This window comes from Hirundo rustica, chromosome 9 (genome assembly GCF_015227805.2).
Source record: "Hirundo rustica isolate bHirRus1 chromosome 9, bHirRus1.pri.v3, whole genome shotgun sequence".
Lineage (NCBI taxonomy): Eukaryota > Metazoa > Chordata > Aves > Passeriformes > Hirundinidae > Hirundo > Hirundo rustica.
In genome coordinates, this window is record NC_053458.1 from 23797239 (window position 1) to 23824428 (window position 27190).

At 44.6% G+C, this 27190-nt stretch overlaps 1 protein-coding gene across 2 annotated transcripts; it reads left to right on the forward strand.

Annotated features, from left to right (window-relative positions):
* The first annotated feature begins 2451 nt into the window (after positions 1 to 2451).
* DHX9 (DExH-box helicase 9) lies at positions 2452 to 27078 on the forward strand. 2 transcript variants are annotated; one of them, XM_040073035.2, is made up of 27 exons: positions 2452 to 2606; positions 3719 to 3859; positions 4822 to 4936; positions 5179 to 5291; positions 5654 to 5799; positions 9111 to 9157; positions 9536 to 9669; positions 10280 to 10369; positions 10463 to 10624; positions 11941 to 12018; positions 12324 to 12515; positions 13130 to 13271; positions 13767 to 13849; positions 14955 to 15111; positions 15281 to 15381; positions 15975 to 16188; positions 16382 to 16476; positions 16624 to 16697; positions 17330 to 17482; positions 18844 to 19004; positions 20666 to 20777; positions 21388 to 21549; positions 21652 to 21779; positions 22859 to 23088; positions 24616 to 24731; positions 25980 to 26180; positions 26648 to 27078. In XM_040073035.2, the coding sequence occupies exons 1-27, from the start codon at positions 2496 to 2498 to the stop codon at positions 26913 to 26915; spliced, it is 3726 nt and encodes a 1241-aa protein (XP_039928969.1). In that variant the 5' UTR covers positions 2452 to 2495; the 3' UTR covers positions 26916 to 27078. The 2 variants fall into 2 exon arrangements, with proteins under 2 accessions (XP_039928969.1, XP_039928970.1); XM_040073036.2 differs by lacking the exons at positions 2452 to 2606; positions 3719 to 3859; positions 4822 to 4936; positions 5179 to 5291; positions 5654 to 5799 and adding an exon at positions 7722 to 7846.
* The last annotated feature ends 112 nt before the right edge of the window (positions 27079 to 27190 follow it).

A 27190-nucleotide genomic window follows, 5' to 3' on the forward strand; every position in this document is an offset into this window, starting at 1 on the left:
TTCTCAATTTTTTTTCCTTAGGACAGGAATAAAGCCACAATTGAGCTGTCCACCTCCATGTGGCAGTGCAGAATGCTGTCATGCAGCTTAGGAAGGCATAGACTCATAGAAACCTAGAATGGTTTGGGGTGGAAGTGACCTTAAAGTCATCCCATTCTATCCCCTGCTATGGGCAGGGACACCCTGCACTAGCCCAGGTTGCCCCAAACCCGTCCAACCATGTCCAACCTAGCCTTGGACACTTCAGGGATGGAGCAACCACAGCTCCTCTGGGCACCCTGTGCCAAAGCCTCTCCACCCTCACAAGGAAGAACTTCTTCCCACTATCCCATCTAACCCTGTCCTCTGGCAGTGGGAAGCCATTCCCCCACGCCCTGTCCCTCCAGGCCCTTGTCCCAAGTCCCTCCCCAGCTCTCCTGGAGCCCCTTTAGGCACTGGAAGGGGCAGTAAGGTCTCACCTGAGCCTTCTTTTCTCCAAGCTGAATACCCACACTCTCCCAGCCTTGTCTCCAGAGCAGGGGGCTCCAGCCTTTGGAGCATCCACGAGGCCTTCTCTGGACTCGCTCCTGAAAGGGTTAAAAGCATTGTGCCTAGGCATACTTGGGCAAGAATAAGACACATCGTAACCAATATAGAAGCTAGCAAATATTAAACCACAAGCTAAAGACACAGGATGGAACTAGGCAAGAAATAGGGAACAAAACTTGAATAAAATGAAGGACAAAACAAGTGAGGAAACCGCTGAAACAGCTGACAAGAGACTGCGCATGTCTGGAGGAGAAAGGTGAAAAGTGCGCAGCGAGGAAGACGAGCAGCCTTCATCAGGGGACCGCCGAGGAAGAGGTGCAGCCTTCATCAGGGGACCGCCGAGGAAGACGAGCAGCCTTCATCAGGGGACCGCCGAGGAAGACGAGCAGCCTTCATCAGGGGACCGCCGAGGAGACGCGGAGCCTTCCTCAGTGCCACCACCAGGGTGCACGGCGGCTGTGCTTCGCGTGTGCTAATGAGAATGATGTATTCTAAGGAATAGTTTGCATAACCACACCTTTTCTCAGGAAAACAATGAGTATGCACCAAGTATAACAATTTATTGCAGTTTGCTGTGTGTGTGCCTGGTGTGCGCTGTTCGCAGGATCGGGAGCGATCCCCGCGCACCCGGCGCGCTGAAAAAAGCGAATAACCGCTTCTAGGACTTTGTCTGGGAAGTGTCTCTTGGCCCAATGTAGGGCGATTCACTCCAGCAGCTCCTGGAGTGCTGGTGTCCTGATGCTGGGGGCCACAGAGCTGGAGGCAGCTCTGCAGGTGAGGTCTCACCAGAGCAAGTCACCTGCTGCCAGATTGAAAGGTGAGTTCTTTTGTGTCCTGGGCTGAACCTCTTGCTGGCTGAAGGTCCCTGTGGCTGACACACGAGGGGTCCCATGCCCTGCCTGCTCCTCATGAAAAGAATGATTGCAGCGGGGCTGGAAGGAAAGAAGAGAGATCCAGGATGTACTGGGGCACTTGAGTGGTTTTGCCACAACCAGTGGCCCCACGGATGACAACAACAGAATTGTGATGGATTGCGTCCAGAATTTCACTTTCAAAATTCTTCAGAGGTAAGGCCTCTCTCTCTTCTTGGATCTGGAAAAAAAAGGTCCGGGACATTTCCAAAATCTCCAAACATCTGCCTGTTCTGCTCCACATCTATACTTTGCCTCACTTCTCTACGCCTCTCCCTTACCCAAAGGAAGAACTGCCAAAGAACGGGTCATAGTTTGTATTTTTCCCTGGCACAGCACAACTCGGCCGCACATCCACCCCAGAGGAACAGCCAGCACTTCTGAAAACGCTGTGTGGATTTGTGCTGAAATCCAGCTTTACACACTTTGTGTTACATTCTGGAAAATGAAGAGCAGGGATGACAGGTCACAGGAGACGCACTTACCCTCTGTAATTCCTGATCCTGCTCCAGACGGTACATGAAATCACTTTTCAGGTCCATGCTTATTTGCTCCGGAGTGAGCTGGAAGTGCAAGATATTATTTGGAGACTTTTTGACCCCTCTTCTTATCGACATCATAACTTCAGTATCAGATCAGTCACACCAACATCGTGATCCCAAATATCCAAGAAGGATCGTTTCCTGTATAACTCCCTGAAATCAGTTATGCCTCTGAGATGTTTTGTTTCGTTCATTCCAGCGTAAACCATTCATCTCCAAAGAAGTCTCTCAGAAAGACCAAAAACATTGAAAAAGAACGATTGTTTAACTTTAACCCTTTGAGTGCTTGAGAAACACGCTCTATTCAGCAGGAAGCCGAGAATATGTTTCAGACACGAGCCCGGTGGCGGGGCGCTGGAGGGCGGAGGGAACGCGCCCGGCTCCTCCCGGCTCCTCCCGGCGCTCCCGGCTCCTCCCGGCCGCCGTCCGGCGCCGCGCAGGCGCTGCCGTGCCCCGCTGCCGCGGGCTGCTCCGGCTGGAGCGGGCGGCCGTGCCCCGCTGCCCCGGCCCGGCCATGGGGGACGTGAAGAACTACCTGTACGCCTGGTGCGGCAGGAGGAGGGTGATGCCGGCCTACGAGATCCGCGCGGCCGGCGGCCGCGGCCGGCAGACCTTCCTGTGCGAGGTGCGGGCCTGCCCCGCCGGGGGAGCGGGCTGGGTGCCCGGGGGCGCTGGGAGCTGTGCCGCGGGTGTGGGGACGCGCAGGGGGACTGCGGCCCTCCGGGGGCCCAGACGGACCCTCCCGGGCTCCGGGCGTGTTGCCGGGGCTCTCTCGGGGAGCCGAGGGCCCCGAGTGCGGCTGGGACCCTGCCGGGGCCCTGGGCGTTGTGCCGGGGGGTTGGAGGGCGCGACGGGGGCCTGGGCTCTTACCGGGGGGAGGCTGGATCGTGCCGCGAGTCTGGGTTCGCCTCCGGGAGGGACCTGGAGCTCTGCCGGGGCTCTGAGGACCCTGTCAAAGGGAATGGGGGGCCCTCCCGGGGATCTGAGGTTCGTGACGGGGTTTGGGCTTTGCCAGAGGTCTCGGGGTGCTGCCGGGGACCCTGCCGGCCGAACCCGGGGCTCTGCCTCAGGGAACGTGGGATCAGGGCCGGGGGTCCAGGAGCAGGTCTGGCGGCTCTGTCAGAGGGAACCTGGGCCCTGCTGGGGGTGCTCCGGGGTCCGGGCTCTGCGAGAAGGAAGCTTATCCATGGAAGCTTAACAGATAAAAGGATCAGTGTCACTGAAACATCTCTTTTTGCTGATATTTGCAGCCTGGTAGGATGGCTGTGAATCCTGTATGGTTACTATGTGGTTGGAGGTACCATTGTCCAGGGTATAGAATTGCTGTTCTAAAGTAAAAAAAATAAATAAATCACGTCTGTGGAGTTGGAATAACATGATGCTATGGCTGAGTGGACACAAGGTCACTCCTGTCCGCGTTGTCCGAGGGTTTGGGATTTAGGTTGAGGAAAGTGATCCAATGCAGAGTCTGCTGTTGTGTGTTGCCAGGGTCCCTTTGATTTTTCTTCTTCCACGAGGTTTTGGGAAGCCCTTGTGCTCTGAGAAGTTCTCAGAATGTGGGGGTTTGCTTTTCAAAACCTACAGAAACACACAGCTATATATAATGCTATATAACAATACTTAGTAATTATTTCTCCTGTGCTTATCAGCAGCCAGGATTTGGTGTTGCAGCTGGTGTTGCTGGCCTCCAAGCCCCTTTCAGCTGCACGTGCCAGAGCTGTGTGTTGCTCCTTGCAGGTCCGAGTGGAAGGCTTCAACTATGTTGGCATGGGCAACTCTACCAACAAGAAGGACGCGCAGAGCAACGCTGCCCGAGACTTCATCAACTTCTTGGTGCGGGTGAACGAAATGAAGAAGGATGAAGTTCCTGCTTTTGGAGTAAGCTGTTCTTTCTCCTTACCAAAGGCCACTCTGTTGTTGTGCTGCCCTGTTCCCGGTTGTGTTTCATCCCTGGAGTTCCTTCTGGTGCCCCTGTGCAGTGATGAATGTGAGGGACTTCTTGCACTGCTGCAAGGCTAGGGCACAAACAGAACATCGTGGGATCATTTCAGTTGGGAAAGGCCTTTGAGATTATCAAGTCCAGCTGAATGTTGTAGGATGATCTGGTAAATACAGCTTGTGTTGGGCTGCAAAGCTGAAGAGGCTGGAAAGAATTCAGAGTCCCTGTGAGGCACAGCCTGGCTTTAAAAGTGCTGAGTACTCACACCTGACACTGAAGTTTTAGAGCCATGTTCTAATATATATAATATATGTAATCCTGTGTGCTTTAAAAAAAACCATCAAAAACAAACCCAAAATTAATAATCACAGATATATCAAACATTGAAAATCTGGCATTTTTTAAATCATAATTGCTTCAGGTGTGTGACAGGATCACTGCTTTTTGTGATGTTATGTGAACACTCGGCAGTGACTATCACTTAAAGGCTGAGGAAGAGGAGAGTAACTCTGACATTACAGCAAATTTAGAGAAATAAATAAAGCATGAAGTTACGTATTACCTACTGAGAGGGAAGAATCTTCTTCTAGTGCTCCATTGAGGATATATGAGTTTTCTCGCTGGAAGCAGCCTCCCTGCCTCATCAGCCTTGGTGGAACCAAATGGGAACACAACTATTTTGGTTTTGCTGTCCCGATTAGTGTCAGTTCAGTGTTAAAATATTCACAGTTGTGTTACAGTTGGGGTTGCTACTGTGTAATAACTATTGCATATTTACTGGGGATAATTGTTGCATAATGTTGCCTGAGGTCTTTAAACTTCCTGAACAGTTTCTAGCAAAATAATAAAATGGCTTATTCTGCACTGTTGTGCTGAGGTTTTCCTTCATTCCCTTCCCTAGCCAGCAGCAGGTGATATCCCCACTGGAGGACAGGAAGCAGCTAGAGATGTCACTGGTTCCAGTTCATCTGTGGGGGGACCTCTTCCTCCACATTTGCTTTTAAAAAGCGAAGTAGGTAAGACTGAAAACTGTAATTTCTGTATATTTGAATGTGTTTTAGTGGTGATTTCTCCCCCAGATTGCATCACCCTGCAGACAGGACACTGAGGTTACAGTTTTGAGGCAGAGGTGTGGATGAGTGCATGAGATCTGAGGGACTGGTATGGCCTGTCAAGGTGGCCAGGCAGTGCCATTGCTAAGAACTTGCTTTGGGGAGTTATTTAATTTATTTATTTTTTCTTTTTTTCTGTGTGGTAGGCAACGGCCCAAGTGCAGCACCTGGAAACTGTGGCAGTCATGGAGCTCAGTGGGATCGGGGTGCAAACTTGCAAGATTATTATTCCAGGAAAGAGGAGCAAGAAGTGCAGGAGGTAAGTCATGCAGAGGAATTCTCCTTGGGTTCTTAAATGGGTATCTTTAATCCCTTTTAATTTGTCATTTGCGTTTATAATCAAGCTTGCAGTTTTCCTTTGATATTTTGCTGTTAGTTTTAGCTGCAGATTTAAAGTTGCAGATTTATTTGTTGACTTGTAATAAAGGTAGTTTATTTAAGCTAGGGATAAATAAATCACTCTGGATAGTCTGAACATCCAGGACTTTGTACAGACATTTCATTCTGAAAATAAGGAATTACTGAAGAATTTTTAGCATTTTCTCTGACATTTTAATTATTTTATAGCATACAGGTGAATTACTTTAAACTGGTAAACGATACTCTTCTTTTCCATATTAGACCTCAGAGTCAGAAGTGGACTTAAGTGCAGATCTTCACGGGGGTTGGACCTTGGAAAATGCCAAGGCACGTCTGAACCAGTTTTTCCAAAAGGAGAAGATCCAGGAAGACTATAAATACATTGAAATGGGTCCTGATCACAACAGGTTTGGTAGTTTTAGTCACCATCTGTGTCTGAGGGGTTCAAAATATTTTTGGTGCCAGTGGTTGTTCACAATTACTTGCCATGCTCCGTAGAGCCATAGTGTGCATCCCTAAATATTGATATGGGGGTGAGGAGCTTCAGTGCAGAGATCTGAGGGACTGAAGAAATTCCTGAAAAATTCTGGATATGCAGCTTTTAAACTGATTTCTGTCCTCTAGTCAGCTGCTGGGGTGTCAGTTTCTGTGAAAAGAGAGCTCAATTGCTTGTGGTAGTTGTTCTGTGACTGTTGTTGCCTTTGTGCATTTTAAGTAAATCTTAAATTTGCTTATGTAGCAATGTGCTTTAAGGACATTGTCTTTATATTTTTATTATTATCTATATATTATTATATCTCTATTATGTAACTTTTCTGGCAATGGAATCTTCTTTTGAAAAAAGCAGTTTGGCAGAATCTTCCCAAAGGAGTTCTGAGAGTCTTAAGTTTCAGTTAAGATGAGCTGGCTATTACTCTTTCCTGATTTTTAGCCATTCCTCCAGAGAATTTGCATATGCTTCTCCCAAATGAAAGTAGTTCATAACAGATTGTGCATAAAGAATTGATGGGTTTTATTATTTTATCCCTACTAGGAACAGTCTTTACAAATCATCCAGATGTTAGGACAAGGTGTTATTTCTGGTGAAATATAATGATTTTTGGTGGCCAGAAACAATGTCATGCTGCTGCTGCTGGACTCTCGTGATAGAGTTCGGGGTTGGGCTTTTTTGCATTACATAAACTTGTGTTCTATGAGAGTTATATTTTTAGAAAGACAAGAATTTTCTTATTACAGCCTTTCAAGAGAGTCTCACTTGCAGGACTTACAGTATTATTTTGTAATTGAGCCTTCCAATAATAATTTCCAATAAAAAATGTGTATTGGTGCAGAAAGTTGTAAATTCTCATTTAAAACCTGTCTTTCCTCACTTCATCTCAATTTATGTCTCTCAGGCAAGGCCATTTCCTTCACTTAAGTGAGTGACATAAAAAGTTAGTTTGTACAGTACTAGGAATTTTAATTATGCTTATTGCAGGCATAGCTTCTGAACGTTTCTTCTGTCTTGTAGCTTAGGGATTATTTGTGGAGCTCATTTTTTGTTACACCTTCTGCAGCATTAAAACCCCATGTATTTAAATGTACCTAGTCTTGAGCAGAATGAGATTATACAGATGACAGTATGTTTCTCAGCCTGGTCATTGTTCTTCTGGAGTGCATTTCAGAGTTTCCTATATATTCCTTGTTCAGGGAAGCATGTGTGGATTGCCCTGGATGGAATGGCAGAAGGGGCTATTCACTACCTGCTGCAACAGATCAGATAGGCATGAAACAATCCTAATGTATTGTAGGGCTCATTGAGAGACCTTTGGGAGACTGTTGGATTTAGTCCTCTTGGTGTGTGTAACAGGAGAGGGATGTTTTTGGAGTTTTGAGGACATAATACAGTTGGTTGTTGGGTTTTTTTAAAGAAATACCAGTCATCGCGCATCTTGCCAATCTGTTTGGGGTTTTTTTGAGGTAACGATGAGAGGTATAGATTGTACCAGATATGTCAGCCATGCTCTCAGAAGTTTGTGGTCAGTTAATCACACTCATGGTCTGAGAACTTAGTAATAGCTGGAAAATTTGAATTTGGAAACTTTTAACTATGACAGGAGGGTATAAGTTCTTACAAAGATGGCTCTCCTAAAACACAAAGCATGAGCTCATATAAAGGGATGGGATGTGGCTTTTCTGTGTGGGGATGCCTGTGCCTCCTTCTGTTCCTGCCAAAGCCTCACACCACAGACCTGTGCCTGCTGGCACGGGCTGCTGAGGCTGGACATGGGAATCATGTGGGATTCTGCTGCAAACTGATTGCTGGTGTTGCTGTTCTCCCCTCAGGTGGAGGAGAATGAGATTGAATGCTGACTGTAGGCCTGGCTGAGAAACATACTGTCATCGGTGTCTTAGGTGGCTGTTGTGTCCCTGAGAGCCAGTGGCCTTTGACCCCTGAAGCCACTGTGCCTGAAGGTCAGTTTGCTAAGAGCACAGGAAGGAGGTCTAACCTGAAATTTAAATCACTCACTTAACCTTTTTTATTGTTTGTTTGCAGCAAAAAATGAAGGATGCAGGTGCAAGACGCAGCCTCCACCTGTGCAAATGCCAAGGCCTAGTTTCCAAAGGGGATCTCAGTCCAATAAATTCCAGTCACCTTGAGTCACATTTGCCTGTTTAAATCCTGTCTCACAAGAATTCAGCTTTCATATTTCATGTGGCAAATGCAGGCTTAGGTTTGGGATTCTTAAAAACATGGATCATGATTTCTATTCTCCTCTGTTGAGGATTTTTTTTTTTTTTTAAGCCTGTATTTTTTCCTGTGAGGGTGGTGAGGCCCTGGCATAGATTGCCCTGAGCAGCTGTGGCTGCCCCGTCCCTGGAAGTGTCCAAGGCCTGGTCAGACGGGGCTTGGAGCAGCCTGGGATAGTGGAAAGTGTCCCTGCCCATGGCAGGGGATTGGAATGAGATGGTCTTTAAGATTCCAACCCAAACCATTCCTGATCCTGTAATTCCATGATGAACATGCCAGTTAACCTTTAACTAAACTGGTTACAATGTCTACTAAGCAAACTGTTGGGTTTGCTACCAGAGTTACCCTTGAGTAACTCTGTTACTTTGTTACTCAAGTTTTGCTGTTTCCAGAAGATGGCAGTAAGGGAGTGGAAATTCATGCAAATTCAAATATTCTGTCTCCTGTTCAGATAAGTTCCATGGTTTTGACTAAATGACCTGGTTGGGTTTTGTTTATGCGCTGAGCTGATCAATTGTGTGGCAAAAAGCAGAGTAACTGTATTAAATGTTGCATCCAGTCATTAAACACAGGCTCTTAGTGGGTTACATTAGTGTCATACCAGTACTAGTGTGGGATACAGTTAATGTTACATTGGGATGCATGTTCATGTTACATTAACATCCCACCTGCTTTATAGCTGTTGCCTTAAACTTGGACGGCTCAGAACACATTTCCTATTGATGTGGCTTTAAACTTCAGTGCTGAACAGTGGCTTATTCTGAACTCTTCTTATCAAATGTACTGGTTCTCTTGAAGACAGGTCTGTTACCTATTGCTTTGGGGTTAAAGGGACTAAAAGCAGTAATACTCTACCTTGGTCATTGGTGAATTGAGAGTTTCAGACTGAGGACAGAGATCTTTTCCTAGAAATATTGGAAGGAGTAAATATTTTTGCAGTATCAGCTCTTGGTAATTGTACCTTTGTGTTCTTTCTTTCTCTTGCAGGAGCTTTAATGCAGAAATGACCATTTATGTGAAGCAGCTGGGCAGAAGTGAGTGCTCCTGTTTATTTTTTAACTTAGCAAGAGATGGGTATTGGTATAGAGGAACATTTGTGGGTACAGAGTTTATTATAGTTACGTGTTGGAGCCATTTCCAGAGGTAAAGGATCATTTGTATGATGTTGCTGGGGCACTGAATGCAGAAAAACTTCAAAGGGTTTAGCAGTAAAGTAACATCACACAGCCAGTGTGAGTTGGGCAACGGAGGGGCATGGTTGGATTTTATGTTGGAATTCTGGATTTATCAAGGTTTGAGACTGTCCACGAAACCTGGTGTGAGTGTACAGCCAGAGAGCCCAGTTCACAGTAGTGTCTTCTGTGGAAGCTGCTTGACTCCTCTGCTGCTGCAGCTCTGACCTTTGTGTGCAGGGATTTACAGCTGCGAGCACGGATCGAACAAAAAGCTGGCAGCACAGTCCTGTGCCCTTTCCCTGGTCAGACAGCTCTACCATCTTGGGGTCATTGAGCCTTACTCTGGGCAGGCAAAGAAAAAAGGAGAATCGGTGAGTCTGACAGGAATGACTACCTTCATTTCATAACACAGAAGCACTCTCATAAACAGAAGTGAGTTAAGAGTTTTGTCTCCATATTTAATATCTTACAAGTAATTAATAATTTTTATTGTTTAGCAGCTGTTTCTGTTCTGGTGAGTGATTTGGATCAGAAATATAACTTCATGTGTATGTGATCGGAGCAGTAACTAATTTTACATTCTATTAAATGAAATAGGATTTGTAACAAATGCCGTTTCCAGTATAATTTTTCTACAAGCTTGAAAATGTTGGGATTAATTTTCTGTCACATGAGCATTTTCTGGCAATTCAAATATATATACACACACATACCAAGGAATATATGTTATTTAGGTATTTGGTTGCAAGTTTGGAATGCGTTCCTCTGAAATTGAACTCAGATATTTAAAAATAGCCTAAAATCCTTATTCAATGAAAAGTTGGCAAAACATTTCAAGAATGTGAATTCTGAACTGACGGTACTCTTTGGCCTTGTTTCACAAGGAGGTGTCTGATGGTTCACCTCTAATAGCCCACAGTTCTGGCTTCCAGTGCCTGTGTTTTTGTGTATAATGATGTGTAGTTTTAAAATATTTCCTAGTTGGAACCCTATGAGGTGTCGCTGTCTTCTGACTTAGAAAATCACCTGCAAAAGACTGTACGGGAACTGTCCCTGGAGATCGTGCCTTCGGTGAGTGTGTGGTTCGATACCCCAGTACAGAACATCACACTTGCCCGTTTATACATTTATCTGTCTTTGTCCACTCTGCTTTTGGATTTATAGCCTGAAGATCCCAGTAATCCAGTTCTGATCAACGTAGGAAAGTTGGCCCACTTCGAACCATCGCAGAGACAAAGCCACATGGGGGTTGTTCCCTGGTCACCCCCTCATTCCAACTGGAACCCTTGGACTGGCTGCAATATTGATGAGGGTCCGCTGGCAAATGTAAGACAGCTTAAAAAATTGGATCTGTTGCTTGATTTCCCCGTGCTTCCAGAACTTCTAAATGCTTCTCCTCTACCAGGATTTAAAGTATGAGCCATTTCAAAGGAGAAGACAGTCCACTGATAAAATTTCTACCCTTCTTTACCTGGAGGCAGAGAGTTCTTTGTGTCTGCTTCATGTTTTATCAGGTCTTGAGCAGCAGTGTCTTGAGTGTCCCAATTATCTGTTTTGTTTCACCTTTTGCCTGCTGTCATGCAGCCCATACAAAGTTTATAATTGCAATTACAAGGTAAGTTCATATCATTTATAATTCTCTGGCTTCTCTTTCCCATACTTCCGCGCTCATACTGTTTTTCTGGGAGGAGAAAATGCTCCAAGCCAGTGCCACTACACAAGCAACCAACTTCCTTACTTTTCATCATTTCTAGTCCCATTCAGCACAGAACAAATGAAAAGCAACAGTGTAGCAGGATAAAATGAAGGAGGGAAAGAATTACTGGTTTGCCAAGTTCAGAGGGTAATTCAGGCTGACTGGTATAACCTGGCCAGAAAAGACTCCTGGGACAGGAACTTGATTTTCCTACAACATCCAGGTTGCTTATGGTCAAAATAATAATTTAATTCTTTTTCAACTGGAATTTTCTAATAAATGACATTAATTTAATATTGATTGTTATATATTTTTTTTTAAAATATAGGGAAGTAATGTAAATTTAGCTGTTGCTGCATAAAACACATAACCAATATGGACATTGCAAACTGAGCTGGCTTCAAACCTCTTCAGGATTTACCTGTGCTAGTTCTGACTGGAACAGCTGACTTGTTTGCAGTAAAAACAACTAGCCCTTTGGTAACAAATTTTTACATTTCTTCAGATTTCTTTTGCAGTTGAAAGACAGAAATTACTTTATAAATTCTCTTCAACCTATTGCCTTTTCCGCTACTGTTTTAAGAGGGGGGTTGTGTTTTTATTAGGTCGTTACTTATATTAAAAACTCATATTTAAATCATCATCTTCTCGGTGTCTTGCTGAATAGAGCGTGTTTCTCAAGCACTCAAAGGGTTAAATTTAAACAATCGTTCTTTTTCAATGTTTTTGGTCTTTCTGAGAGACTTCTTTGGAGATGAATGTTTTATGCTGGAATGAATGAAATAAAACAGCTCAGAGGCATAACTGATTTCAGGGAGTTATACAGGAAACGATCCTTCTTGGATATTTGGGATCACGATGTTGGTGTGACTGATCTGATACTGAAGTTATGATGTCGATAAGAAGAGGGGTCAAAAAGTCTCCAAATAATATCTTGCACTTCCAGCTCACTCCGGAGCAAATAAGCATGGACCTGAAAAGTGATTTCATGTACCGTCTGGAGCAGGATCAGGAATTACAGAGGGTGAGTGTGTCTCATGTGACCTGTCATGCCTGCTCTTCATTTTCCAGAATGTAACACAAAGTGTGTAAAGCTGGATTTCAGCACAAATCCACACAGTGTTTTCAGAAGTGCTGGCTGTTCCTCTGGGTTGGATGTGGGGCCGAGTTGTGCTGTGCCAGGGAAAAATACAAACTATGACCCGTTCTTTGGCAGTTCTTCCTTTGGGTAAGGGAGAGGCGTAGAGAAGTGAGGCAAAGTATAGATGTGGAGCAGAACAGGCAGATGTTCGGAGATTTTGGAAATGTCCTGGACCTTTTTTTTTCCAGATCCAAGAAGAGAGAGAGGCCTTACCTCTGAAGAATTTTGAAAGCGAAATTCTGGATGCAATCCATCACAATTCTGTTGTTGTCATCCGTGGGGCCACTGGTTGTGGCAAAACCACTCAAGTGCCCCAGTACATCCTGGATGAATACATCAGAACCAACCGAGCTGCTGAGTGCAACATAGTGGTGACACAGGTGAGGAGTGTGTGGCCACTGCAGTTGTGTGGTGGATATGAGAAATCACCTGTTGGCTAGGAGAATATCACAGAATCGTGGAATGGTTGGGATTGGAAGGGACCTTAAAGCTCATCTCATTCCAACACCCTTCCATGGTCAGCAATGCCACCCACTAGGCAAGGGTGCTCCAAGCCCCATCCAACCTGTCCCTGAAGAATTAAAGGATGTGCTGAGGAACCTTATTATCGTTGCAGGATATGGTTCATAAAGATACCTCCTCAGCCATATAAGTAGGAGAAACCTCAGCATCATATGTATTTTCATTTGGAATGTTACTCTTGCATGGATTTACTCTGGCTTGAACCTTGCCCAAATGAAAACTCTTAGCAGACCAAGGGGAATTTATTTGGGAAATGGCAGCTGGTCGTTGCCATATATCTTTTTATCCCTCCTTTGTGAAAAAAACCCCAAACCCCTCTGCTGTTGCAATTAATTTTTAATGATTACTTTGTAAAGAAATCTTAGGAGAAGACACCTGTGGCATTTATAATTTCCTTTATCATTTTCAGTGGTATTGTGATAAACTTCTAGAGCCTTTTCACTAAGTTAGGGAAAACTTTTCCACCCCTCAGCCGCGGAGGATCAGCGCGGTTTCCGTGGCGGAGCGTGTGGCCTATGAGAGGGGGGAAGAGCCTGGGCAGAGCTGTGGGTACAGCGTGCGGTTCGAATCCGTGCTCCCTCGGCCACACGCCAGCATCATGTTCTGCACTGTAGGTCTGTATGGCTTCCTTGTGTTTGGAGCTTATCATGGGGCTGAACTCTGAGTTAGCAGCAAAAGCAGAAATATGGTTCGATTGAAAGTTTTATAAAGTCTGCTTAGAAGATTGAAAAGGGGGTTTTTTTGGATACAAGTTTGCTGACATGCCGTTGTGCAAAGAGAAATTCAGATTTTAAGATTTTTGTTCAGAAGTCTGATAATGCAGGTCTGATAGCACACAGAAATAATCCCACGGAGAGAGAAATTTGCTGTGTATTGATTGTCCTTAAAAGACAGAAGGGGAAGCAGCCTTGGGTGGGAAAGGGGGAAGAGTCTCTCTTGTGGTAATGCTTCGTGGCCTTGCTGTCACCTGTACAAGGAAAGCATGGCAGTTAGAGATGGGGTTGGAAAAGGGGCTGTGCAGCCTGCACACTTCCTGATTTTGAAACCAGGGGCTGGGAGGGGGAAGGTTGAGGTGTTACACAAACATTTACCTGCTGTCTCCGCTTTAGGTGTTCTTCTGAGAAAGGTGGAGACTGGGATCCGTGGCATTAGTCATGTTATTGTTGATGAGATCCATGAGAGAGACATTAATGTGAGTTAGCTGGTGATGACAGTCCTAACCTCTGTATGCTTCTGTTCTGTTAACTTCTGTGTTTGTGTGTATGCAAGAGGAAGCTGTCTAACTGAGTCTCAGGTGTCTTGAGTTTTCCTTCTTTGATGAGATTTTTAGAACTTTTAATTATTCCTTATCTAAGTAGCAGAGCAAAGACCTGTGCTTCCTTGCTGCCCTCTATTTTCCTGTTAGGATCCCCTGTGTCCTGGTCCTCACTGGAAAATTGAACACCACAGTACAGACACATCTTGTCCAAGTGGGGGAGCATGCTGAATGACACTTTAGAATGCTGTTTCTACTGACACTGTTCTATTAGTGGTGGTATTCACAGAACCTGCACTCCTGATAGCGATACATTGAAATTCAGGGCTTACATGGAGCAGAATGCAAGCTGATGATAGAATTAGGAGAGGTATTGTATATAATTTGAAATGGCAAACATTTTTTGTTCTCTTGATAATTCTGCATAGTTTTCAGCTTTGTCATACCAAGAGTGAGAGAGACTGTGAAGTTCTGACATGTTTAAGCTTGTTTGGACAGAATTTGGGGACTCATTTGAACAAAATTGCAACACGAATTTTTCTGATGCATCTCTTCACCTATTAAATGCGTGTTAACGATGTAAAATACAAGTTTGGAAATTGTGAGTGAGATTGGAATTTTGTCTGTTGAGCTAAGCACGTGCCTAACTAACTGCATGGCAAAACTAAACAAATGTCATATTTAAGCAGAACTACAGGCATCACACACACCTGCACTGAGTAATTCCTATATATTTCATGAATTAGGGCTACTTTACATGTAAGCCAAGTTTAAAAATAACTTGGGGTTGTAATGTATTGTTAGGAAGGAAGCAAACTATTTTTCTAGAAAAGAGAAACCCTTCTTTACACTGGAAATCCTAAAAATCACTTATCCCAGGCATGACAGTAGTTTCAAAATAGAGCACTGACAACTGTTTCTGGTTTTAGAACACTTTTGTTCTACTTGGTACTTCTCTTGTTCAGTAAACGTGTCATTCTTGGGAAGATACTGCTTTTTATAGATCTGAAGTTAATGATGTCCTTTTTCTCTTTCTGTGCAGACTGACTTCCTTTTGGTGGTGCTGAGGGATGTCGTTCAGGTGTATCCTGAAATCAGGGTTGTCCTCATGTCTGCCACCATCGATACCAGTATGTTTTGTGAATACTTCTTCAACTGTCCCATCATCGAGGTCTATGGGAGAACCTTTCCTGTCCAAGGTAAATCCTTGGTTGCGCTTCCAGAAACTGCTTGAGTTTTTATCAATCTTGGATTCATACTCTGAAATACCCTGATTCATTTCAGGTGACTCTTGGGAAATGGTGTAAAGAATTGTTCCCTTGCAGAGGCTTCCAGCAGTCAGTCCTTATCATCTGTCTGTCCTTGCAGATTATTTTCTGGAAGATTGTATTCAAATGACTCAGTTTATCCCTCCGCCAAAGGAAAAGAAGAAGAAAGAAAAGGATGAAGAAACTGGTGAAGATGATGATGTATGTTTGAATTTTAATGTGAAAAATTAAACAAGTGCCATTTTAGCTTGAGTGTAGTTCATTTGGCATTGTTGAAGTGAAACATCTCTAACAGCTTTCCTATTTTTAATATCTGAGAATGCTGTTAACTTCAGCAGTGGAACTAAATTTTCTTCTTGCCCTTGTAAACTGAAGAATTTCTTTTTCGTTGAAGCTAAGGTTCTCATGTTTTGTCAACCTACCTCTCTTTAAAGCTAAAACTGAAATGCTTTTAAAAGTGAAGATTGGTAACTTTGGAAGAAGAACTAGAGAAATATGAGCTTGGTGGTACCTTTCTAGGGTGAAAATATAGATTCTCTCCCTTCTTCTCTTGCAGTTGATATTGTCAATACTTACATACATTGTCAAGAAAATACCAGTTTTATTCAACTTTTAATTTGTAGGTTTGAAATTCTTGTTTGAGCCACTTAATTGATATTTTTTTTAAATGCACATTTTTTTCTTGAAAGGCATCTACCCACATATCTCATTTTCTTACTTGCCTGGCCAGACAGTCTCCGTAGTTTGAGTAAATTAATTTATATGATTTCCTTTGTGGTATTTTTCTTTTGTAGGCCAACTGCAACCTTATTTGCAGTGATGAGTATGGCCCAGAAACAAAGAACTCCATGGCTCAGCTGAACGAGAGAGAAACCTCTTTTGAACTCATTGAGGCTCTGCTGGTTTATATCAGGACTCTGAATGTCCCAGGAGCCATCCTTGTTTTCTTGCCTGGCTGGAACTTAATCTATACAATGCAGAAGCATCTAGAAATGAACCCACGCTTTGGTACAAGCAGCTGTTTTGTTATATTTCATCTTTTCCTAAGGAAACTACTGACTGTGTGAAGATGGGAGTTGGATGAGTGGCTTAGGGAGCTAATTTGTTGTGAGAGTGAATGGCCAGAAAGTTTTATGTTGTGGAAAGGAGAAATGAGATTCACATAGCAGTAGTTACCAACCTTCTTGTATTCCTTTTGTAGGAGGCCACCAGTACAGGATTTTACCTCTGCATTCCCAGATTCCTCTGGAGGAGCAGCGTAGAGTGTTTGATCCTGTGCCTCCTGGGGTGACCAAAGTACGGAGCTTTCTCTGTGCACAGTTCTCTTGGGCTTTTGGGGAACATATTGCTGACTTTTTAAATAAATTCTGTCATTTATCTTGCTGGACATGATCAGCTTTTTCAGCCCAAATAACGTCACTTTGCATTTCCTGGTTTTTATAGGTTATTTTATCTACCAGTATTGCTGAGACCAGCATTACCATCAATGACGTGGTCTTTGTTATCGACTCTTGCAAGTGAGTTCATGAAGCAACTTTTTGTTTCATAAATCCTGCCCTTGGGAATGCCAAAGAGGTTTTGGGAGTGCACAGAAGCGCCTTGTGTTCCCATGCTCCCTGAGCTGAGCTTGAGGACTCTTAACTCCCTCAGGACAAATTAGCATTGTCTTTAGCTGGTCAGCACAGTGACACACCACGCTGGCATCTCAGGGGACTGGCTTGGTCACGCTGGCGTTATTCATGTGAAGTGTCACTGGGTCTCCACACCAATTTGATAGACGTCATCCGCCAAAGGAGTTTTACAAACTCTCAGTGTCTGGCTGATGATAAAGAGGAAGATTTTTGTAGTCTGTTACAGTTCCTGCCTTGCTGTGCCTGCTCTCTGAGAAAAATAAACACAGAGAGCTCATGAATTCATGAGGATTTTAAGCTTTTTGGACAGCTGAGAACATTACTCTGTGCAATAGTTTGGGGCACTGCTTTAGACAGAGTATGATGCTTTAGTTTCCAGACTGATGCCTGACTAACCAAAGCTTGGGGGTGGTTGGCTTCTTACAAGCAGTGTGGCTGCAAGCCATAAAATGGGAACTGATTGGGCAGGGCTTAAGATGAAGGACTTTTGATCTTTAGTGGTGTTTCTCCTGTAACAGGCAAAAAGTGAAACTGTTCACTGCTCACAACAACATGACAAACTATGCCACGGTCTGGGCATCGAAAACCAATTTGGAGCAGCGCAAAGGCAGAGCTGGGCGTGTGCGAGCTGGGTTCTGTTTCTATTTGTGCAGCAGAGCTCGCTTTGAGAGGTGAGCCTGTGGTCTCCAGAAATACCCTCAGGGAATTCTCCCAGGACTATTGGGTGCTGCTTTGGGTCAGAAGGGGGAAATCAAAGCACAAAGAGGAGATGGATGATGTTGGCTCATACTGAAATATCTCAGTTCTTTAGCTTAAAAAAAATGTACACATGCTATGCTTTTACCCATAATATGAGGTGGATAAATAGTTCATCATTTTAGTATCAAGAGTGTCACTGCAACCTACCAAACCTCTCAAGAGGAGAACAGTTCTGCTTGGGAATTGAGGCAAGGAAAAGAGCTTTGTAATGAGGACAAGGCTCTGGTCTGCCTTCAAACACTGGGGGCACCTGGCATTGCCATTTTGTCATGGAAGTGGGAGAAAGCAGGGAGGGCAGATGTTGCCTTTCTCTCCATCCCCATTCTGTGGCCAGGAAACCCCTTCATGGTGTTCTAGCACCTTCCATGTTGCTGAAACTTGCGATCTCTCTGCCAGACTGTTTTTCCGTTACTAGAGCCATGGAAATCTCTCTGCTGGTTGGAGAAGGCAGCACAGCTGTTAGTTACACTCTGATCTGTCTCCTAGAAGTCTCAGTGCCCCTTTCTCTGGCTGGTACAGCATAGCTGTGTTTTGATGTTCAGCTTCTTGTAAACTCTTAAAAGCCTCAGTTGATCAAAAGCTCTCCTTGAATTCCTCAAATTTATTTAGATCCGTTGTTGAATACAGTGCAATGATTTTAATTAACAATTTTGGCAGTGAACTGATTTTAGGCTACTGAAGTAATCATGGGTTTAAGGTAACCTTCCTTCAGAGAATATAAACCCAAAATAATCAAGGAAAGGGGGTTTATGGACTTGTACAGATAGTTTTTTGAGAGAAATCACCTAAATCTGGTCCCAGTTGAATCAGGGTATCTATTCAAGGTGTTTTGAAATCTTTTCCAGCTGCACTAGGAAAGTGCTTTTACATAGGGCAGGCTGAAAGCAGCTTGTCTCTCAGGAGTATAAGAGCTTCCTCATCAGAATATGAGAGGATTGTAAAGGATGAATGTGGGGCTGGACACAGCCGTGCTGGCATCTGTGCTCCGGCCCTGCAGGCTCTCTGTGGTCAGCTCATGCTAGAACCCACAGCAGGCAGTGGAGATGTGAGGACTATTCCCTCTGCATTCCCAGTGTAAATTTACCCCAAAGGAGAATGGAGAAATCCAGAATTTTGTGACAGAAGAGCCCAAGTTCCGGAGCACAGAGAGAGAGCCGATGGCTGGACTGGGAGATAGTTTACTTTGGGAGGGCAGTGGTTTCTGCTGGTGGAAGGACTCCTCATGGTGATCAAAGCCAGTGTTCAGAGAAATGGGACTTTGTTCTCATTCCAGACTTCAGACTCACATGACGCCTGAAATGTTTCGGACGCCGCTGCACGAAATCGCTTTGAGCATCAAACTGCTGCGGCTGGGAGGGATCGGGCAGTTCCTGGCCAAAGCCATCGAGCCGCCCCCGCTGGACGCGGTGATCGAAGCGGAACGCACGCTCAGAGGTACCGGCGTGCCCACGCGCCTCTGCTCTGATCCTGGGCCCGTGCAGCTGGCTCCGAGGGGTTTTCCACGGGTGTGATCCCTGAGGAACGGCTGTACCACCTCTGGGTGGGTCGGGGGAGCGGCGTATTCTGGCTGACACAGCAACCTGGAGGCATCATGTGGGTGGCAGTGGCTTGTGCAGCTGAAGAAATACTTGAATTCCCAGTGGTGTGTCATTCCTTTAAGAAACTTGAGCCTTCAAACTTGAGGCTTGTTTGGTTGTTTTACCAGTAACTTCTGTTAGCTTCCAGCTTCCTGTTTTCCAGCTGTGGCACTGCTGTGTTTCACACAGACTCAGTCCGGTGCTTGAGGCATTCACAAAGCCTCTGTAAAAGTACCGAAAAATGGAAGTTGGTAGTTTATTAAATAATTACCACTTTGTACAGTGTACTGACCTGATATCTCAGATTTTGTCAAGAAATTAAATCTCCAGTTTATGAATCTGCATGAAAAATGGAAGAAACTGATGTATGGGTTAAGTTGTCTCCCTGCTCTCTTCAAGGAACTAACTAGAATATGAATAAAATAGAGCAGGGAAGAACTCTAAATTTGTGCTTTAGATGTAAAGCATAAAAGGGATTCAAACCTCAGCACACTTTGGAAGTGTCGCTAAATAAGCACTTCCTACAATTTTTAACAACGGAAATATCTATTTCATTGTTGATTGTATGGGAATTTTGTGTGCTGAGCCTACATTGCTTGTGTACAGGAGGGAGACCAGAATGAAAAAATATAGCGGGGGAAATGTAATCAGGTTTAATGACCTTCTGTTCTGAAAATTACTAGTACTTTTCATACTGTTCAGCTGAGAATTGCAGAGCCAGGAGAAGAGGCAAGTGTTTTCGGTTCTAACACCAAATAGCTGTTTCTGCAGGTGCCTCCCTTTCCTGGATCACCTGTGATTTTTCAGTGCAGGGACGCTGCTAGCATGTTCTTAGGAAGGTGAAACGTTATTCTTCCAAGTATTCTTTAGGCTTTTGTGTTCAATAGATACCAGGAAAAATGGATTTGATGGTGGCCAAGGAATCCTTTGTGTTTCCTTTCTCATTTAATTGCTGAGGCTACAAAACTTTTTTTTTTTTTAAATATGAAAAAACCTTTGGTAGCTTTGTGGATGAATACAGGTGATAACTTTTAGGTAGTGGGAGGAGGGAAAGGCAGGTAAAGCCTCAAGGAAGAGAGAGTTTGTGGTGTTCTTTTTTTGATGAAGAGGGTTCTGTGATTTGGCAGTGCCAATGAAGACTCCACAGCTGGTTGTGACAGGGCTGCTTTGATTTTCCTGAGGTAGAAAATTCGGTTAGATTAATTAGATAATAGATGGTTTAACAGTGCAATAGAGGTTTGTACAGAAGCAAATTTATAAGAAATGGAAAATTAGGTATGTGAATTACATTGTGATTATTCTAATTACAGAGGAGGTAGTAAAAATTCTGTAAAGCTAAAGTAAAACTTATCTGACCTCAAATCAGTTTTGAAAATCAGATTGGCAACAGCGTAACCAACATTAAACTTAAATATGAGTGGGGTTCAGTTTAAACACAACTATTAAAAGTCTGAATTTCTTATCCAGAGATTTCTGGGGTTAGCCAGCTGTCTTTGATAACAAGGGATCTTGTTTCAGAGCTTGATGCCCTGGATTCCAATGATGAGTTGACACCTCTTGGAAGAATCCTGGCCAAGCTTCCCATTGAACCTCGTCTGGGCAAGATGATGATCATGGGCTGCATTTTTTAGTAAGTTGAGTGGTCTCAGTGGTCATGTTCTTGTTTCTCTGAGTTCCTGAGCCTATTGACATGTGCAAGAAAGAAAAATCAATATATCTAGGAGGAACAATAAATGCTGCAGCTGGGGAGGTGACTGAATCTTCATGGGAGCAGAGAAGAAATAATTTCCAGTGTAGGCAGTAAAGCAGTCATGAAGTTCAGTTAACAGCAAGACACCAGTGGAGACTGAATATTTCTGAATTAAGAGTGGGACTTGAAACACCTAGGTTTAACAGTGAACTGGAGGTGGGGAGATATGGAATTTAACAATGAGGTAAGGAAAAAAAGTCAATCTCCACATTTTGCTTTAGTAGAAGATCTGTTCTTTGTCACTGTGATGGCTGTAGGGTCCTGTGATTACTGTAGGGACCTGTTCACCAGAGGATGGAAGGAGGGGAGGGCAGATAGAGCTAATTTAACATCCACTTCCAGGGAAGTTTTTCAGTGAAGATCTCTAGCAGATAAAGGCCAAATTCCTAAGGTCTCTAGCAGAGTTGTTTTCCCTGTTATCTGCAGCCTGCAGCAGGTGTTGGCAGCATGAACTGTGAATGATCCTGATCCCTTGTGTGGTTCCTTTTAGTGTGGGAGATGCTGTGTGTACCATCTCTGCAGCTACCTGCTTCCCTGAACCTTTCATCAATGAAGGCAAACGCCTGGGTTATGTCCATAGGAATTTTGCTGGGACCAGGTATTCAGATCACGTAGCTCTGCTCTCTGTGTTCCAAGCCTGGGATGATGCAAGGTACGTTGTCTGGCACAGCAGGTGATGGGAGGTTACAGGTAACACAGGGTGAGCTTTTCCCTTCCTTGGTCAGGCTTCTAATTCCCTCTGTTTGTTTTTCAGAATGGGTGGTGAAGAAGCAGAGAAAAGATTTTGTGAACACAAAAGACTCAGCATGGCCACTCTTAGAATGACTTGGGAAGCAAAAGTCCAGCTAAAAGACATACTTATTAGTTCTGGCTTTCCTGAAGGTGAGTCTGATTAAATTCAATAATTTAATGACTGCATTTTCCATTCTGAGATGATAAATAAATAACCAGGCTAATCTGTGTTGAGCACCCAAGCACAGGGGGAGTACAGTGAATTTGCCATAACACTCCATGGTTACAGCTGCGTTAGGTGGAATTGCCGTGTTCTCTCCTAAAGCTGTGATGGCTGTGGTACAACACAGAGATTTTGGAGGCTGAGGTTAGAGCTTCAGGATTAAAAAAATATTAAGCAGATGTCCTTAACTTACCTCCCTAACTTTCTTTCTCCTTCACTTGTTGCATCTCCAAAAGGTGTTGTGCTGTGCTTTCCCCCTTCTTTCCATAGACCTTAGTGGGGAGTCTGTGTGATCTCAACACTGTTCTGTTCTGTGACTTCCTGGGTTTGTGCTGCAGGAGGGATGTGCAGCAGTAATTCTATTTTCTTGAGAAAAAATTCTTAAACTTGACCAGGTTCTGATTTTGCCTAATGTTGCTGAGGAGCTCAGTGAATTGGCTTGGCTGCTTGGATTAAGCAGATGTTTGTCTTCTCTCCTTTTCATTTTTTTTTTCCTCTTTAAATTCCTTTAATTTTTTTTGTCCTCATGCTGTTAGGATCACTGCTGCATTATCCCTAACTTTCTTTCTGAGCAAGATGACTTGAAAACAAGCCACCGGGGACTCTGGGGGAGATTTGTAACAAATGAACTAATAAAAACATTCATTTTGACCTCCCCCAAAAGATCTGTTTCCAAAACAAATGCAGTAAACACACCATGGTACAGCACATTCTGGGCAAACCTATCTCTCCTTGTTTTTGAAGAGTTTGGGAGAGAAAAATACCTCCTTGTAGTAGCATTTTTCAGCTTTTCATCTTCTAGTAAGAAATTAAAACTTGATTGTAGCACTTAAATGCTCTGAGTGCAGAGGTCATTGGAGATCACATCTAGCAGTTGATTCAATCAGAAAAGGCATTGGCCCAGGATCCTAAACAGCTCTGCATTGATCCGGGATCCTAAGTAGCTGTGTTGTGCTCTCCTACAAGTCCCATGGATTTGAGCCACTCTTCTGTTCTCTGCCAACAGAATGTTTGATGACTCAACCGTTTAACAACACTGGCCCTGATAACAACCTGGATGTGGTAATCTCCCTGCTGGCTTTTGGGGTCTACCCCAATGTCTGCTACCACAAGGAGAAGAGGAAGATTCTTACCACTGAGGGGCACAATGCTCTCATCCACAAATCATCTGTCAACTGCCCTTTCAGCAGCCAGGACATCAAGTATCCATCACCCTTCTTTGTTTTTGGAGAGAAGGTAGATACTTTGGGTTTATTCTTGATCATGTGCTGCCAAATGGTTCAAGAGGCTCTTTTTGGTAAAAAAGTCATAAGAAAAAGACCTGACTGCAATATTTAGCTAGTTTTAGTCGGGGGGGATGGGAGGTATTGGTTGTTGGTTGGCTTTTTTTCCAGAAAGTAAATGTTATATGGTCCTGGTGTCACTCAGCTTCCTAGTAACTTCCAATTAACCACTTTCAGTAGAAGTAGAGGTGCACAGAAAGTTCCTGTGAGTTTTGTTACAACAGCCAGGTCATAGAGAAAGATCTAAATCATTATCTTCTTGAAGAGTTTGTTTTAGGAGCTCTTCCATACTAATTAGGCATCAGAGAATTTTTACCCTTATCACTTCTGCTGCTTATGAATCCAGGGAAAAAACAGGAGCATGGAATATGTCAGTGGGGTGCACCTGTTCTGGCCTGTCTGTAGTGTGTCATCTCCCGAGGATAATTCACATTTCCCAAGCATCACCTAAAAGGTCTCCTGACCTTTTCCACCATCCTGTGAATGTGATGTACATTCTGTGCTTGTCCACTGCAACCCCTGTGAGCTCTCCTGTGCTCCAGTGACAGCCATCATGAACTCAGCTATTCCTGCTCAAGGAGCACAGGAAGGCAGTGCTTTTGTGTTTGGTAATAACCAGAATTTTAAATCCTTTGGGTACAGGGAATTTGTCTTGACAGTCTGGATTCCCAGTCCATAGTTCAGAGCTGGGATGAGGCTTTGCTGCTTCTTCACCCTTTGTATCAGGATCCCAGGAGGGTCAGACCTTTGATCCACCTTAACCATCTCTCTTAAGTGAGATTCCCCTAAACCCAACAGAAGACTTTTGAGCTCAGAAAGTTTTGCTTTATTAAACCAAAATACACACAGCAAATGGACAGTGACTAAGATGGTGTCTTAAGAGTAGCTTAGCATCTGGGTGAGGCTGGGATGCAGGAAGGATTTGTGTGCAGCTCTCTCCCTGCCCATGAGGTACCTCTTCTGTTCCTCATTAAACTGAGGGGCAGGAACCATGTAGCAGGGCTGTTATCTCTGGCTTGAGGTTGTCCAAGTTCTCAGTTCAAGCTCAAGCTCAAGGTCAGTGTAACATGACACAGCAGTGACTGCATGAACATCTGGCAACTTCCACACTTGCATGAGTAGGACCTCACTGAAGCTTTTCATCACAGAAAATTCAGATGTGCCCTGGTCATTTTAAGGCTGGCAAAGCATGAGGTGGCTCTTGCAAAAGCTACATAACTGCAGACACAGAAAATGAATATTTTAAAATGGAAGATAGTTTTTCTTGAGGTTTTACACCAGCCAGTGTGGATCCCTGTAAACCTCTGGCTGGCATTCAATTTTGTATGTGCACACGCTCTTATAATTTCCTAACATTATACCTAGCTTTGTTATGTGTTGTTTGGGTTTTTTTTTACAAAATTCTCCAGTTTCAGTGTCCAGCAGAATGTGTAGAACTCTGTTTTCCATTTCAAGAGTCATTTTTCTCTTTCACTTGCAGATTCGAACACGAGCAATCTCTGCCAAAACCATGACCATGGTGAGCCCCCTGCAGCTGCTCCTCTTTGCTTCCAAGAAAGTCCTGTCAGATGGGGAGCTCATTCTGGTGGATGACTGGTATGGATCTCCTTGGTGCTCAGAATCATGGAGTGGTTTGGGTTGGAAAGGACCTCAAAGCTCATCCAGTTCTGACCTCCTGACTGAGGGGAAGTGCAGCTAACACAGACCAAGTTTCTATAGAACAGGGGTCCCACGGCAAGCTGTGCTCCACGGGGTGTTGGGAAGGAATCACCTTTGTTTGCTGTGAGGAGGGGACAGGTTCGTTTGAGCCCTGTTTCATGCAGATTATCTGCCTGTTTAAACTGAAAACAGGACAAGGCATTTTCCAGAAAAAAAAGCTGTTTTTTTTTCTCTTTAACTGAAAGCTAAAAGGCACTAGGTGTTTTGGACCTTCTCCTCAGGCAAAGGCACAGAAACAGAGCTTGAGGAGAGAAATGCCTCTGGCAGTGTAAATTTTATGGCCATCACCAAATGCCATCTGGATGGTTGTTTTGTTTTGTTTTGTTTTTCTTTTAGCCCCTAGTCAGTAAAACAGAGGCAAAGAATTCCTTAAGCTTAATTTGCTAACAGTTTGAGAGTTGGACCTTTCAAAATCTTGGAGCCTCATGTTTTTTGTTTACTTTATATTTTTGTATCATGCTGTTTTGAAGCAAGAGGTTACATGTTGAATTTATCCAAATATAGAATGATAGAATCACAGAATGGTTTGGGTTGGAATGAACTTTAAAGCTCATCTCGGGTGGACACCTTCCAGTAAACCAGGTTGTTCCAAACCCTGTTCAGCCTGGCCTTGGACACTCCCAGGGATGGGGCAGCTGCAGCTTCTCTCAGAAACCTGTGCCAGGGCCGTCACCACCCTTACAGGGAAGAATTTCTTCCCACTATCCCACCTACCCCTGCCCTCCATCAGTATAAAGCAATTCCCCTTTGTCCTATGGCTACCTGCCTGTATCTCCTTTTTCTCTTTAGGCACTGGAAGGGGCTCTAAGGCCCCTTCTCCAGGCTGAACACCCCCAGTTCTCCCAGCCTCTCTCCAGAGCAGAACAGTCAGAGCATCTTCACGGCTCTTTGTTAAATTTCACGAGCAAATTTTGCCAGAAGAATAGTTACGTGTTAGCAATGCCAAATTTTAGGGATCTTTCAAACTGGCCTCCTGAATTTTCTCACCCCTTCAGTGACACATCAGAACTTCCGAGATGAGAATGTAGGTTTCTGGCTCAATGAAAAGCCACTCTGCAGAGCCTCTTCCTTCCCAGGTGCTCCCCTGGAAGTCCTGGCAGCTCTAACACCCTCTTTGTGCTGCAGGATCAAGCTGAAGATGCCGCACGTGGCGGCCGCCTGCATCACGGCTTTGCGCGCTGCCGTGGAGGCGCTCGTGGTGGAAGTGACCAAAGACCCCGGGATGGTCCGGCAGCTGGACCCCGCCTACGAGCGGATGCTGAACGTGATCCGGCAGCTGTCGCGGCCGGCGGCAGCGGGGCTGGCGCTCACGCCTGCCGGCACCAGGTGAGAGCCGCAGCCCGAGGTGAGGGTGGGCACTCGGGGCTTTGCTTTCGGCGCTCTGAGCGTGCGTGAGGTGCTTGCACTCAAAGCCTGATGCAGGGACGTCGCTGCCTGTTTCCGCAAGGACACGCAGCTCTCAGGAATAAAAGCTGTCATTCCCTCTTCCAAAACACAAATTATCTTTTAAAGAAAAGATAATCCATATTTATTTTAGGCAAACCTTTTCCTGGAAAGAAAACACGTATTTGGCTGGGCTTGCACCTCTCTGTTGCCCCTTGTTTCCGTCCCTTGCTTCTGAAGCAAAGGAAACTTTTCTGAAGTGGAAAAGGTGCAAAAGTGCAAACGTAGTTCACCCACCGTACTGCGTTCACAGAAAATGGAGGTGGCTTAGATGAGGACGGTGCTATTTCCCATCTTTAGGAGGTGGTGTTTGTAAGGCTGTCTCAAGTGTCGGTGTTGTTCCTTGCCAGGTTCCGGGATGGCCCCCGCCCGCCCAAGATGGGTCGCTACGACAACGGCGGTGGCCATCGAGGCTGGGGCGGTTACACACACGGCTCCGGCCACAGGGCCAGAGGCTACGGCGGCTACTCCAGCTGGCACTCGGCGGGAAGGGGATACCCTGGGAGCCCGGGCGGAGGCTACGGAGCTGGGGGTGGCTGCCAAGGGGGAGGAGGATACCGAGGGGCGGGCAGGGGCTACCGAGGAGGCTACAGGGATGCGGGCAGGGGCGGGTGGTAGTGAGAGCAGTTCAGTGGAGTCTTCCCACTTCAACAAAAGCGTGTTTCCTTCCTAAATTCCTTTCTTCCTCTTCCCGGTTTGTATGCCTTTTTTTGGTTCCTTAGTACAAGTAATATGTAATATATCATGCCCATAGGGAATTTCCTGCAAGTTGTATGATTTTTTTTTTCTTAATAAAGAGTTTGTTTCTGAAGACTTGCATGCTATACCTTTGATTTTGTGTTTGGATTTGAATTTCGAAGGCTTCTGTTGCTAACTGAGATTGTTGGAGATAC

Coding starts and splice junctions, on each gene's coding strand:
- DHX9 (XM_040073035.2), top strand. CDS start 2,496: ATGGGGGACGTGAAGAACTACCTGTACGCCTGGTGCGGCAGGAGGAGG. Junction 9,158..9,535: donor TGTGAAGCAGCTGGGCAGAA/GTGAGTGCTCCT, acceptor CTTTGTGTGCAG/GGATTTACAGCTGCGAGCAC. Junction 26,181..26,647: donor CTCACGCCTGCCGGCACCAG/GTGAGAGCCGCA, acceptor GTTCCTTGCCAG/GTTCCGGGATGGCCCCCGCC.